Source organism: Macaca mulatta, chromosome 13 (assembly GCF_049350105.2).
Source record: "Macaca mulatta isolate MMU2019108-1 chromosome 13, T2T-MMU8v2.0, whole genome shotgun sequence".
NCBI lineage: Eukaryota > Metazoa > Chordata > Mammalia > Primates > Cercopithecidae > Macaca > Macaca mulatta.
Genome location: NC_133418.1, coordinates 81,278,003 through 81,291,819, shown reverse-complemented (window position 1 = coordinate 81,291,819; position 13,817 = coordinate 81,278,003). Strand labels below are relative to the sequence as shown.

Below are 13,817 nucleotides of genomic sequence, written 5' to 3'. Positions count from 1 at the left end.
TATCTCCCCAAAGAAATACTTAGGAAAGGCCAGGCGCGGTGGCTCAAGCCTGTAATCCCAGCACTTTGGGAGGCCGAGACGGGCGGATCACTAGGTCAGGAGATCGAGACCATCCTGGCTAACCCGGTGAAACCCCGTCTCTACTAAAAAATACAAAAAAAAAACTAGCCGGGCGAGGTGGCGGGCGCCTGTAGTCCCAGCTACTCAGGAGGCTGAGACAGGAGAATGGCCCGAACCCGGGAGGCGGAGCTTGCAGTGAGCTGAGATCCGGCCACTGCACTCCAGCCCGGGCGACAGAGCGAGACTCCGTCTCAAAAAAAAAAAAAAAAAAAAAAGAAATACTTAGGAAAAAAGAGGTAAAGACATAATAATCAAACCACAGCACTCTAGCCTGCCTTCTTCTTTTGCTAACCTGAATCAGTGTCCATTGGTATGAGGCCTTCAGGGGATGAGCTCTGAATGACTGGAGATACCACAGTGGAAAGCCTGTAGGACATCAAAAGGAGCTTCTCTACCACAGGTCTCCACTCGCTCACCAACTGCAGGCTGCTGCAACAAGAACATTAGGGAAATTTATACTAAAAGCAAAAATCACATTTTAAAAATGAAAATTAGATAAAAGGAGTTGAATTCGTGTTTCAAAACTGTTCAATATATAAAATATGTGAGACATAAAAATATACGCAGATATGTATGTTTTTAAATCTGATTTTCAATTATATTCAAAGCAATAGACTGCATGCCTTTCCCAGAATACATTCCAACAAGAGGTTAAAGCTCAGAAATGAATGGATTTCTGAGACAGGAAGGTAGCTATGGAAATCCTTACTTTAGAGATAACTTCTGCAAAGCTCCTGTTATACAGTGGACACGCCCATACATTGGAAATGATGCTGCTGCCTGAAGCAGAGAATTTTCAGCCTGATACACTTCCTCCTCAAGATTTTCCATCAAGCATTTGATAACTAGAAAAAGCAAACAAAATCAAAGTAATGTCAATTTTAAAACATTTGTAAATGTACGAACAGCAGAACAGTTCCCATTAATATGCCCAACTCAAATGAACTTTACACTAGAGTTTTTTTAATCAAAAAGAGATCTTTCAAGGTTATCCAACAGGGCTGCTCATTTCTAGTTAAGGCAGAACTCAGTGTCTTTCCCTAAACTGCCTGTATCCATTACAGCATCCACTCTTAGTCCTTCCTCCTAAACATCCTCTCACTAGGATATCAAACCCGAGGCTGATGTGGCATCTGCTCACTGGACAGCAGATGGCTTTCAAATTAAAAAAGAAAAAAAAAGAACAGTTTTTTTGAAAAGTAATTCATATACCACAAAATTCATACATTTGAAGTATACAATAGTTTTTACTAGTCACATATGTACAACCATCACCATAATTAATTTTAGAACATTTTCACTGCCCTCCTGCCACCAAACCAAAAAAAAAAAGAAACTTACCTGTTAGCAGTCACTGCTCTCCTTGCACCTCTACCCTTCTCCAGCCCTAGAGGATCACATATTGCATGATTCCATTTATATGATCCGTCCAGAGCAGGCAAATCTATAGACAGAAAATAAACTAGGCAACCACTAGTTTATTTTCTGTCTATAGATTTGCCTGCTCTGGACGGATCATATAAATGGAATCACACAATATGTCATCTTTTGGAACTGGCTTCTTTCACTTAGCAAAATGTTTGCAAAGTTCATCCATGCTGCAGCATGTATCAATACTTCATTCCCTCCTATAGATGAGTAATAGTTCACCGTATAGCCATACCACATGGACATACCACATTTTATTTATCCAATTATCTGTTGATACACATGGATTGTTCCCACTTTTTGGCTACTATGAATAATGCTGCTATAAACATTCTTGTACAAGTTTTTGTTTAGATGTATGTTTTCATTTCTCTTAGGTATATGCTTGTCGTGGACTACATGTTTGTGCTCCCTCCCCCACCCCAATATTGGTATGCTGAAGCCCTAATCCCCAACGTGATAATCGAAGACAGAGACCTTGGAAGGTAATTAGGTTTAGATTAAGTCATGAGATTAGGACCCTCCTAATGGGATTAGTGTCCTTATAAGAACAAAGACCAGAGCTTGCTCTCTCTTCCTGCCATGTGAGCACACAGCAACATGGCCATCTGAGAGTCAAAAAGAGGCCCCTTATCAGGTACTGGAAACTTGATCTTGGAATTCTCTGCCTCTAAAATTATGAGAATAATGGTCTCTGTTTAAGCCACTTAGTCTATGGTATTTTGTTATAGCAGCTCGAGCTAAGAGTAGAACTGCAGGGTCACATGGTAACTCTATGTTTAGCCTTTTGAGGAACTGTCAGACTATTTTCCAAAGCAGATACAGCATTTTAAAATCCCACCAACAGTCTATGCGGGTTCCACTTTCTCCACATCCTCATCAACACTTGTCATCATCTATTTTTTAAATTATAGTCATCCTATGGGCTGTGAAGTGCTTCCTCACTGTGATTTTGACTTGCACTTCTACAAAGGCTTTTGATGCTGAGCACTTTTTCATGTGCTTACTGTTCATGTGTATACCTTCTTTGGAAAAATATCTATTCAGATTCTTTGCCCATTTTTAAAATGTGGTTATGTCCTTTCACTAGTGAGTTGTAAAAGTTCTTTATATATACTAGACAAAAGTCCCTTATCAGACGTAGGATTTGCAAATATCCCATTTTTCAGGCTTTTTCAATGTCTTAATGGCATCCTTTCACATACAAGTTTTAAATTTTGATGAAGTCCAATTTATTTTTTGTTTCCTTTTGTGGCTTATACTTTGGAAGTCATGACTAACCACTGGCTAATTCAAGATCACAATGATTGACATCCATGTGTTCTTCTAAGTTTCATAGTTTTAGCTCTTATATTAGGTCTTTGATTTCTTGTGAGCTACTTTTTGTATATGGCGTAAGGTAGTGAATCTAATTTCATTCTCTTGCATGTACATGTCCAGTTATACCAGTATAACAGACGTCTCCCCTCATGCCTTGGAAGGAGAAGGTTATATTCCAAATATTAGATTTGTGTAAAAACAGCAAATCATTATCAGTCAGAATGTATTAAAAACTCCTAAAAATCAATAAGAAAAAGACAACCCTACAGAAAAACTGGACAAAGGACATCAAAAAGGCATTGCATTGAGGGGGAAAAGTAAATGGCTTATAAACATGGGAAAAAGTAATTATATTAGTAATCAGAAAAATGTAAGATGAAACCACAATTAAATAGTATTTTATATTACACAAAATTTTAAAATCTGACAACAGCAAATTATGGTGATGATGTGATGCAATACAAGTCTCAGAATTTGCTGGTGAAAGTGTAATTTAAAAGCCTACTTGGCATCATCTCATAAAGCTCAAGATGCACATACTTTGTGACCAAATTATTCCATTTGTTTACCACAAACTCTTAGATATGTGCATTAGAAGATATATTAATATATAGGCTGAGTACCCCTTATCTGAAATGTTTGGGACAAGAAGAGTTCAGATTTTATATTTTTTCAGATTTTGGAATATCTGCACCATACTTTGAACACCCCAAATGTGAAAATCTGAAATTCAAAATGCTCCAATGTGCATTTCCTTTGAGTGTCATGTTGGTACTCAAAAAACTTTGGATTTTGGACTATTTCAGATGTTGGATTAGGGATGCTCAACCTATATGTAAAAGATCTATATGAGAATGTTTACATTGGCATTATTTATTTAGGGAAAAAAATCCATCAACAGGAGAACAGATTCATAAATTGTGGTAAATCTGTTTAATATATACAGTAAGTACTACTGAGAAAATTCAGTGTCATGTAAAACTGAATAATATATAATACATATGCCAGAGGCAATATTATAAAAAAAAACAAAAACAAAAACAAAAACAAAAAAAGATAAAAATATAAAATACAGCTAGGATAAAGGAAAGGCTTCAAAGATATGGGTGTTATTGTATGACTACGGTAAGTGTGATCACCTAGCTTGTGAACAAAACTTGTGAACTTTTTACATATTATTTATATATATTACATGTATATATACTTAAGTCTTCTATATTTAAATATTCTTTGTATGTTTGAAATATCTCATAAAGTCCTAAAATGTCTTGAATTGAAAGTCTTTATGTGAGGCATGTACTCCCTATTCACCTCAATTGCAGTCCTCTTCCCACTGTCTCAATACGGTCTCCTTTTAAATCCAGCCATGAAGCAATTCAAGTAGGCAAGTATCATCCTCCATGGTACTGTCATCTCTCTATCTCCAGATATCTGGCAACAATCCCATCAGAACTAACCATGGCCTCCTCTTTTCCTCCCATTACTAGTTCTCTTTTTTGTGGCTGTTTCTACCATCTTGGAAATAATAATTTTTAACTCTCTATATCTGATCTCCCTTTTCCTATTTAAAAAAAAAAAAATCCTTATCTGTCCTTATTTCTAGTACAATTCCAAAATGAAGACTGACTAGCATAAAATTAAGTACATGAATCCCCAATAAATATTTGTGGAAAATCACTAGATCTGAACAATCTCAGACCATAGGTTTTGGAACTGGCTATCTGGGAAGAGAGAAAGACAGGGGTATGACAGTCAATTAAAACATAAACCCTGACAGACAAAGGAACTCTGCCTATATAGAAATAATAAAGATGGTCTGTCTCTAGTCACAGTATAATTTATGCAGGAAAAAAAGCAAACTTTTGGTGGAGAAAGAGGTCATTCTCATTTAAAAAGAACTTTATTAATAAATATTTGTATATGTGCTTATTCAACATAAATCTTCTGTTTAGAAAAAAGTATTATAGCTGAGTAAACTGTTCATTTGCATAATAAGAACCCACAGTGCTCTTATATGCTGATAAACTTTTAAATAAAAAGTCACGGAGTATATGTTTAACCATTAAATATTCTAGCCAAATGAATACTGACAGAGTAAGATACCAGTTTTGATAAGAGCAAACATCAATACAAACCCATTAATGTGTTCCTTTCCACCACAGTAGCTGGTCTATCTCCATCACCACATGCAACTTGCTGAGTTAAGTAGGCAGACAAGGATGACGGTAGAGCATCCTGCCAGATTAAGAAGTTCAGCAGGTAGGAAGCTGTCACACAGTCGTATGGTTTGGTGCTTGTGCTGAGCGCCAATGCTGCCTGAAATAAGCCTTGCAGTTTCTCTGAATCCTAGAATAAAGCACAGACTCAGTAACTGTCAAATTAAAGATTTCTTTAATTTAAAAAAATAGTAAATTATTTAAAACACAGCCTGGTGCTGGGTACAGTGGCTCAAGCCTGCAGTCCCAGCTACTCAAGAGGCTGATGGAGGAGGATTACTTGAGGCCAGGAGCTCAAGATCAGCCAAGACAACATAGTGAGACCCCATCTCAAAAAAACAAAACAACACAGGCTGGGTGCAGTGGCTCATATCTGTGACCCCATCACTTTGGAAGGCCAAGATGCGAGGATCGCTTGAGGTTAGGAGTCTTGAGACCAGCCTGGGTAGCACCGTGAGACAAAAAACTTACTCTACAAAAACACTTAAAAATTAACTGCGTGTAGTGGTGCACACCTGTAGTCCCAGCAAGTCAAGAGGTTGAGAGAGGAAGATCACTTGAGCTCAGGAGTTCATGGCTACAATGAGCTATGACTGCACCACTGCACTCCAGCCTAGGCAATAGAGCGAGACTCTGTCTCTATGAAAAAAAAAAAAAAAAAAAACAGCCTGGCATACAACTGTAACTCAATATAAGTATTAATTTCCTTTCTCCCTGAATATAGGTAAGTTTTTTATTACAGTAATTAATGATTATTAATCGGTTGGAAATAATTTCAATTGGGAAATTCAACACTGATAAAACCTTTTTTTAAAACTGCTTCTTTCTTCAGCAAAAGTGTACTTTGTCCTTTAGAATTTTGCTATGATTACAGCCAGACTATCTTCACTATTTCTAGACAGGGCAGTTCATAGTCTCTCTGGGCTGATGTTTCACCTGGGCATCATATGGCTGCCCTTCTCCCTTCCTCCTTCCTATACAGTTAGTTCACTGGAGAAAACTGCAAATCCCCTGGGAAGCTGTACCTGGCAAAACTTCGTGTGTGCAGAAAACAAAGTGATCAATTCAGCCTCAGAAATTATACATCAGTGCTCCCACACCTATATCTCATAGAAACATCCACTCACATCGCCTGTCCTAAAGAAGACAGAACAAAGGACAGTGTGCTGTTGTAGTCACGGAAAGGCACTGGGTTGACAACAGAAGACATGAGTCCTAGTCCCAACTTCAACAACTGGCAAGCTGTGTGTTCACCAGTCTGGAAGTCAGGGTTTGGCTGCTCAATAATATTCTGATTCTACTAGGATTATGCCCTATCTTATGTCAGTAGAAAATAATTATACACTCAATTTTGAAGTAGATTACAGGTCTACAAATATTTGATGATGTTTTATAATTTCACAACAGTAGATATCAAATGTGCTGATTTAAATATGTTTATTCCAATTTAAATTCTTTACCATTTGATATGTTTATTTTCTATGACCTAAATAAAAAACTTAAAAGTAGTGGCCAAAGTTCAAGTATTAGAACCAACTAAGCATCTACGCCATTTTTTAACTGACAATTAAGTCCCAGAACTGTTTTATTAACCATTAGTAAGAAAAATAATAGCCTTTAAAGTCTAAAATGTCTTTGTTCCATCATCTTAGGTAAATCAAAGTATAATATGACAAAAGATCTAGGATATGCAGCTCCACAGAAAGAAGGGGAGTAAACTAGGTGAACAGGGTAGTCAAGCTACTTATGAGAAAAATATGCCGTCAACAATACGTACGTACGCGTCCTTAGAGAAATCAGGTTAGCATTCAAAAACTGCTGTAAACTTAACTATATTAAAAAATTAATTATATATAAGGCACACCCAAAGAAAGACTTTGGAAATATAATATTGTGATGGTTAATACTGAGTGTCAACTTGATTGCATTGAAGGATGCAAAGTATTGTTCCTGGGTTATGTCTGTGAGGGTGCCAAAGGAGATTAATATTTGAATCAGTGGACTGGGAAAGGCATCCTCTATCTGGGTAAACACAATCTACTCAGGTGCCAGTGCAGTCAGAATAAAAGCAGGAAGAAGAACATGGAAAGATTAGACTGCTTTAGTCTTCTGGCCTACTTCTCCCATGCTGGATGCTTCCTGCCCTGGAACATCAGACTCTCCCAAGTTCTTCAGCTTTGGCTTCCTTGCTCCTCAGCTTGCAGAGGGCTATTGTGGGACCTCACCTTGTGATCGTGTGAGTCAATGCTCCTTAATAAACTATCCTTTAGATATACATCTATCCTATTAGTTCTGTCCCTCTAGAAAACCCTGATACAAATATATAATTAATATTTTTAAGTCTTGAATGCCTATTCCTTTAACTATTTTACTAATCTGCAAGCCAGACAGAGAGTATAAGCAAAATCCTATAGCAAACCACATGTGGTACTAAATTTCTTGAATTCTATGGCTAGTGTCACTATACCAAGCACAGGTTTATCAAATTTAGAGATGCAGAGGTCCCCTAAGCCCCTTAGTGATGCAAGGGCCAAGTCTTTCACATTTATGCCATAATATGCCTTCTCCATCCAGGTACTCTCAAAATATTTGCCAAGAATGAGGCATCACTATTGACAAAATATGAGGTGACGTGATGAAGGATAAGGTGAGGAGGGGCAGACAGAGGAAGAGAAAATCTCCTCTTTAAAACCTGTGTATGGTAACGAAAGTTAGCAGCCTGAGCACCAGGGAACTTTCTGCTCACAAGGGCACCTGAAAAATCATAGGCATCGGTAGATGCTGTACAGCAACTTCCAATATGGACCCAAGTCAAAAAAGATAGCTGTTCTGATAGATAGATAGATAGATGTTCTACATAGCCATCTAGAAGCCACAGAAACAGATACTACCCTCTCTGGCATGTGATCCTACAGAATCTCACTGCATCTACAAGCTACCATGCCCTAAACACAGCTGAACAACCACAGCCTAGACCATGGCTCAGCTGCAGCAGGCACCCTCAGCCTTTATAGAGCTCTAATAGAAAGCCATAGCTAAGCTCCAGAACCAGTATTCTGCTGGTGACCCAACAGCCCCAGGAGAAGCCTCAAGGGCAGAGAGCCTGGGTCTGGAAGTCCCCTGCAGACTCATCCCCATGCAATGTGTTCACTTCCAACCCCATCTTTAATTCCTACCCCAAAGTGGGAAGAGCAATGTGTCAGGAAGAATGGAGGGGCTGGGGATGAGGTAGAGCACCCAGGGACTGTTGTTAACCTCAAGTACTTGGTAAGTTTCAGTCTCAGTTTAGCTATTGCTGGTTGAAAAACCAGAAACATCCTCTCTACCTCATTTACACTCAGTTTCTCAAGTGTATGAAAAAGGGAGATTATCTCAAAAAATGCAAGTTACTGTAAGCGATGTGTTCTAATCGAATATTACATGTCCAAGGAAACAGGGGAAACCACAGTTAACTAAAATCTACCAATAATCTGGTAAACAATAAAACCTACCACCTCCTACACCTCCCTTTTTATGAAAGCAATAAAAACAGCAAAGCTCACTGATTTGGGCCTTATTTACTTTTTGATATTTCCTCCTTTCCCACCAACCCCAAAATAGTAGGGAGGTGTTAATGATAATTGAAAGAAACAGTCCAAAAACATGAGAAGGCAGACGCAAAGTGCATGAAAAATCCTCAGATTGCTTTATCTGCTGATAGAAAGTTTCCATGCATATACCACATTTATACTAGAAAAGTCCTGATACCTGAAAATGTACAGCTGTTTTTGATAACTTCATCAGAAGATCAAATGCTAACATTTTCACATCTTCAAAAGTGCTGGTAAAACATTCCATTAGTGCTTGGAAACGACCAACATCAATATCATGATTCAGCTGATATACTGTATAAATTCTACCTAAAAATATTTTTAAAACAAAAAGATTTAAAAGTGAACAAAAGAAAATCAATCTTCTGAAGTTATTTGACCAAATTTATAGAAAATTAGTACCAAAAAACCACACTTCATACTTTACCCATGATAGCACAAAACAGTAACTTTTCCATCAATTTATTTCTTAAAATGACAAAATAAGTACCCCAGTTCTCCAAATTAAAAAAGATTTTAAACCATTCCATTATCTTTCGAAAGATATTATATAAAAGATTCCTAAGTTATTGTTAAAAATAAACAAAAACAAGTAAATTTAGAAACACATCTTTTTAAAAATCTTAATAAAACTTCTTGACCTAGAATACAAAGTCCTGGCCGGGCTCAGTGGCTCACGCCTGGAATCCCAGCGCTTTGGGAGGCCGAGGCTGGTGGATCACCTGAGGTCAAGAGTTTGAGACCAGCCTGGTCAACAGAGTAAAACCCCATCTCTACTAAAAATACAAAAATTAGCCAGGCGTGGTGGCACATGGCTGTAATCTCAGCTACTTGGGAGGCTGACGCAGCAGAATCACTTGAGGCCGGGAGGTGGAGGTTGCAGTGAGCTGAGATCACATCAGTACATTCCAGCCTGGGCAACAGAGACTTGGTCTCAAAAAAAAAAAAAAAAAAAAGCAAAGTCTTACTGTATCTTAGAATGAACTAACACAGAATGATCAGTATAATGACATATCCTGACAGTCTTACTGGGAGTCAAGGATAAAGAAGGAATCTACTGGCCATTCAGGGAAGAGCTCAATTCATCTACAAAATGGAAAAAATTAGACTGGCTGCATTCATCCCTATAACAACACGTAGTGCTAAAAGATAATGAAGCAATGCTTACAAAATCCTCAGGGAATGAAGGTGTGAAGAACTTTGCCTATCAAACTCTTATTCAAGTACAAGAACAATGGAAACATTTTATAATATGCAAGAAATTAAGAACTACTTATCTCCAGAAACTTTTGGTGAAAAAGAAATTTCAGCCAACCAACGGATGAAAAGAAAAATTATCCTAAAGAATGATGGCGGCCGGGCGCGGTGGCTCAAGCCTGTAATCCCAGCACTTTGGGAGGCCGAGGCGGGCGGATCACAAGGTCAGGAGATCGAGACCACAGTGAAACCCCGTCTCTACTAAAAATACAAAAAATTAGCCGGGCGCGGTGGCGGGCGCCTGTAGTCCCAGCTACTCAGGAGGCTGAGGCAGGAGAATGGCGGGAACCCGGGAGGCGGAGCTTGCAGTGAGCCGAGATCGCGCCACTGCACTCCAGCCTGGGCAACAGCGTGAGACTCTGTCTCAAAAAAAAAAAAAAAAAAAGAATGATGGCAATCACTGACTCCACTTAACTCTAGGATGAAGACTCAAGAACTGTGGAAAAATAGGGTTTCACAGCAAAATGTGAAGAACACTTAAAAACATTTCACAAGTGAACTCCTAAGGAAAACGGAAACATTCTTATGCTTACATAATTTGAGGAATATAAATTGGGATACAAATTTCTCATTTAATCTTAATTTACAAGTTAGCACAACCCTATGAAATTCCTAGAGCCGACACCTGAGGTTTTTGTTACTTCCTTAACAACTCTGTTCAGATTTGCTTCTTGTTTTCCAATCTGACTGCTTTTTATTTTTTTCTTGTATAATTGCTCTGGCTAGAACTTTCAGTACAACAGTGAACAGCAGTGGTGACGGTGGGCATCTGTGTCTTCTTCCTGATCTTAGGGCAAAAGCTTTCAGTTGCTCACCAATGAGTGTGATGTTACCTGTGGTTGTGTTACAAATGTCCTTCATCATCTTGTCCTTCCTATTCCTAGTTTTGCTGTGTTCATTTTTTTAATCATAAAAGGGTACTGAATTTTGTCAAATGCTTTTTCTGCATAAATTAAGATGATCACATGGTATTTCCACCTTCATTTTAATGTGATGACACTGACTATTATTCTTAAGTTGACCCACCCTTACATTCCTGGGATAAACTCCACTTACTCGTGGTATATAATACTTTTAATATGCTGCTGGATTTGGTTTGCTAGTATTCTATTGAGGGTTTTTGCCGTCAATAAGGCAATAAGGGATATTGGTCTTTCATCTTCTTTTTCTTTTCTTTTTTTTCTTTTTTTTTGAAATGAAGTCTCGCTCTTGTCACACAGGCTGGAGTGCAATGGCGCAATCTCGGCTCACTGCAACCTCAGACTCCCGGGTTCAGGCGATTCCCCTGCCTCAGCCTCCCGAGTAGCTGGGATTACAGGTACCCGCCACGACGTCCGGCTAATTTTTTGTATTTTTAGTAGAGATGGGGTTTCACCATGTTGGCCAGTCTGGTCTTAAACTCCTGACCTCAGGTGATCCACCAGACTCGGCCTCCCAAAGTGGTGGGATTACAGGCATGAGCCACCACACCCAGCCGGTTTTCTTTTAAGTGTCTTTGGTTTTGGTATCAGGGTAATGATGGCCTTATAAAATGAGGTAGGAGGTGTTCCCTTCTCTCTAATTTTTTGAAAGAGTCTGAGAAGGACTGGTGTAATTCTTCTTTCAATGTTTTGTAGATTTCACCGGAGAAGTCACTCACCCTAAACCTTCTCTTCTCTCCTTCTGTGAACCTTCTGAATACTGATTCAATCTCTTCTTAAAGGTCTGCTCACATTTTCTATTTCTTCTCAAGTCAGTAATTGTCATGTTTCTAGAAGCTTGTCCATTTCATGTAGATTATCTAACTTGGTGTTACAACTGTTCACTGTATTGTCTTATAATCATTTTTATTTCTGCAAACTTAATAGAAATGTTCCTACTTTCATTTCTGATTTTAGTTGTTTGTACTGTCTTTCTTTTATCTTAGTCAGTTTAGCAAACTTTGTCTATTTTGTTGATCTTTAAAAACACAACTTCTGGTTTCGTTATTTGTGTTGTTTTTCTATTCTCTATTTCGTTTATCTTTGTTCTAATCTTTTTGTTTCCTTCCTTTTAAGTTCATTCTTCTCTTCTAATTGCTTGAGGTAGAAAGTTAACTTGGTTATTAATTCAAGATATTTTAACGTAGGCATTTACAGCTATAACTTTCCCTATAGGCACTGCTTTTGCAGCATTGTGTAAGTTTTGGTATGTTGTATTTTTGCTTTCACTCATCTCAAAATATTTTCTAACTTCCTTCATTATTTATTCTTTCATCCATCAGTTGTTTAAGAGCTTTTTTCAAATTTGAAGCCCTTTATGACACCACTGTATGAAGCCACTAACACTCTCCAGCCTCCTAGGTCTTCTATATATCCCCCTTATCTTCTTGAAATACTTTTCATAGAACTTATCTACATCTTGTACATACATAATCTACATAATCTTGCATCTACATAATGTAATAATGTATACAAATTCTATGTATTACTTGTTCATTCCTGTCTCCCTTCACTGAAACATAAGCTCCAAAGGAAGAAGCACCTTGCTTGGGACAGTGAATATCCTTGGTTGCTTGACATATAATAAGCACTAAATTAATATTTGCTGAACAAATCCTTTTAATCTAATTGTAGAATTTTATTACCATCAATATTGTGGCATTTGATTCCACATAAGAAAGATGCATGCAACTTATTCTTCTTGGTCTAGGAAAGGCAGAAACCATTTGACTAATCTCAAATCAGAGTCCTATCACTGAAGTTCTTGAGATGATAATGAAGGATGAATTTACATCTCCTATCCTGTACTTCACAGTCAAGGTTCTTAAGTCTCCTTTAAAAGCAATGGCTACAGTATGGCTTGCTCCATTTGCATTACCTCCCAGTTGTCTAACATAATTACAATGGCATAAGTCACTGCCCAATTACATGAAACTCATACATTAGGAAGATGACTCAGGGTTTTCATTTTTAAAGTACATTTAAATGTTTTAAATTACTCTCTTGACTGAAAAATTATAGGTACGCTTCAGCCTAGTTTTAATTCCCACACACTTAGGTGCAGCTACAACTACATCAAATGCGCAGGAAACGTTTTGTTATATGATTGAAGTAATCAATCACTCTGAGGTAAAAACTTATTTTCTAAATTAAGTTGAAGTACTACTGAAATTTTATGAACTGACGGGAGACTCCTGCATTCACTGAATGCTGTAACAAATTACCACATACTTGGTGGCTTAAAACCACAGAAATCTATTCTCTCACAGTTCTGGAAGCCAGAAGTTCAAAATCAAGGTGTCAGTAGGACCATGCACTCCAGAGCCTCTAAAATCTGTTCCTTGCCTCTTCCAGCTTCCAGCAGCTGCAGGCATTACATGGCCTGGAGCCATATCACGCCAATCTCTACCTACGCCGTCACACTGCCTCCTCTTTCATTTGTCAAATCTCTCTCTGCCTCTGTCTTGTAAGGATACTTGTGATGACATTTTTGGTCCATCAAGATAATCTAGATATCTCACCTCAAGATCCTAAACTTAAGAACATCTGCAAGGACCCTTTTTCCACGTAAAGTTTGCATTCACAGCTTCTTAAGGATTTGATGTGGATGTGTTTTGGAGACCATTTTTCAGCCTGCCATCCCCACTTGAGTAAGGTGATCATATTTCTTACACAAATACTGTAACAAGCCAATATCATCAATACTCTAATAGGATGCCCTGTGAAGAACACCATATCACCCATACAACATTGCTGCAAAAATGTACAGCATGAATCAAGTCATCAGCAAACAATGAGACAAACCCCAATTGAGACATATTCTTCCAAAACGTTAATATCATAAAACAAGAAACTTTCCAGATTAAAGGAAGCTAAAAAGAGGCATAACAACAAAACGCAATGCATGATCTAGGGTTGCTTCCCAG

General features: G+C 38.0%; 1 protein-coding gene across 24 annotated transcripts in view; it reads right to left on the bottom strand.

Annotated features, from left to right (window-relative positions):
* THADA (THADA armadillo repeat containing) overlaps window positions 1-13,817 on the bottom strand; it is a 356,821-nt gene that overhangs the window by 312,349 nt on the left and 30,655 nt on the right. For 16 of the 24 annotated variants that reach the window (XM_077959640.1, XM_077959647.1, XM_077959639.1 and 13 more), the window contains 4 exons: window positions 8,832-8,983; window positions 5,004-5,214; window positions 830-965; window positions 413-549 (listed from right to left, as the gene is read on the bottom strand). In XM_077959640.1, coding sequence (XP_077815766.1) covers window positions 413-549; window positions 830-965; window positions 5,004-5,214; window positions 8,832-8,983 — 636 coding nt within the window. Of the gene's footprint in view, window positions 1-412; window positions 550-825; window positions 966-5,003; window positions 5,215-8,831; window positions 8,984-13,817 lie in introns of those variants that run through there. The other 8 variants (XM_077959642.1, XM_028831718.2, XM_077959655.1 and 5 more) reach the window with 2 other exon arrangements.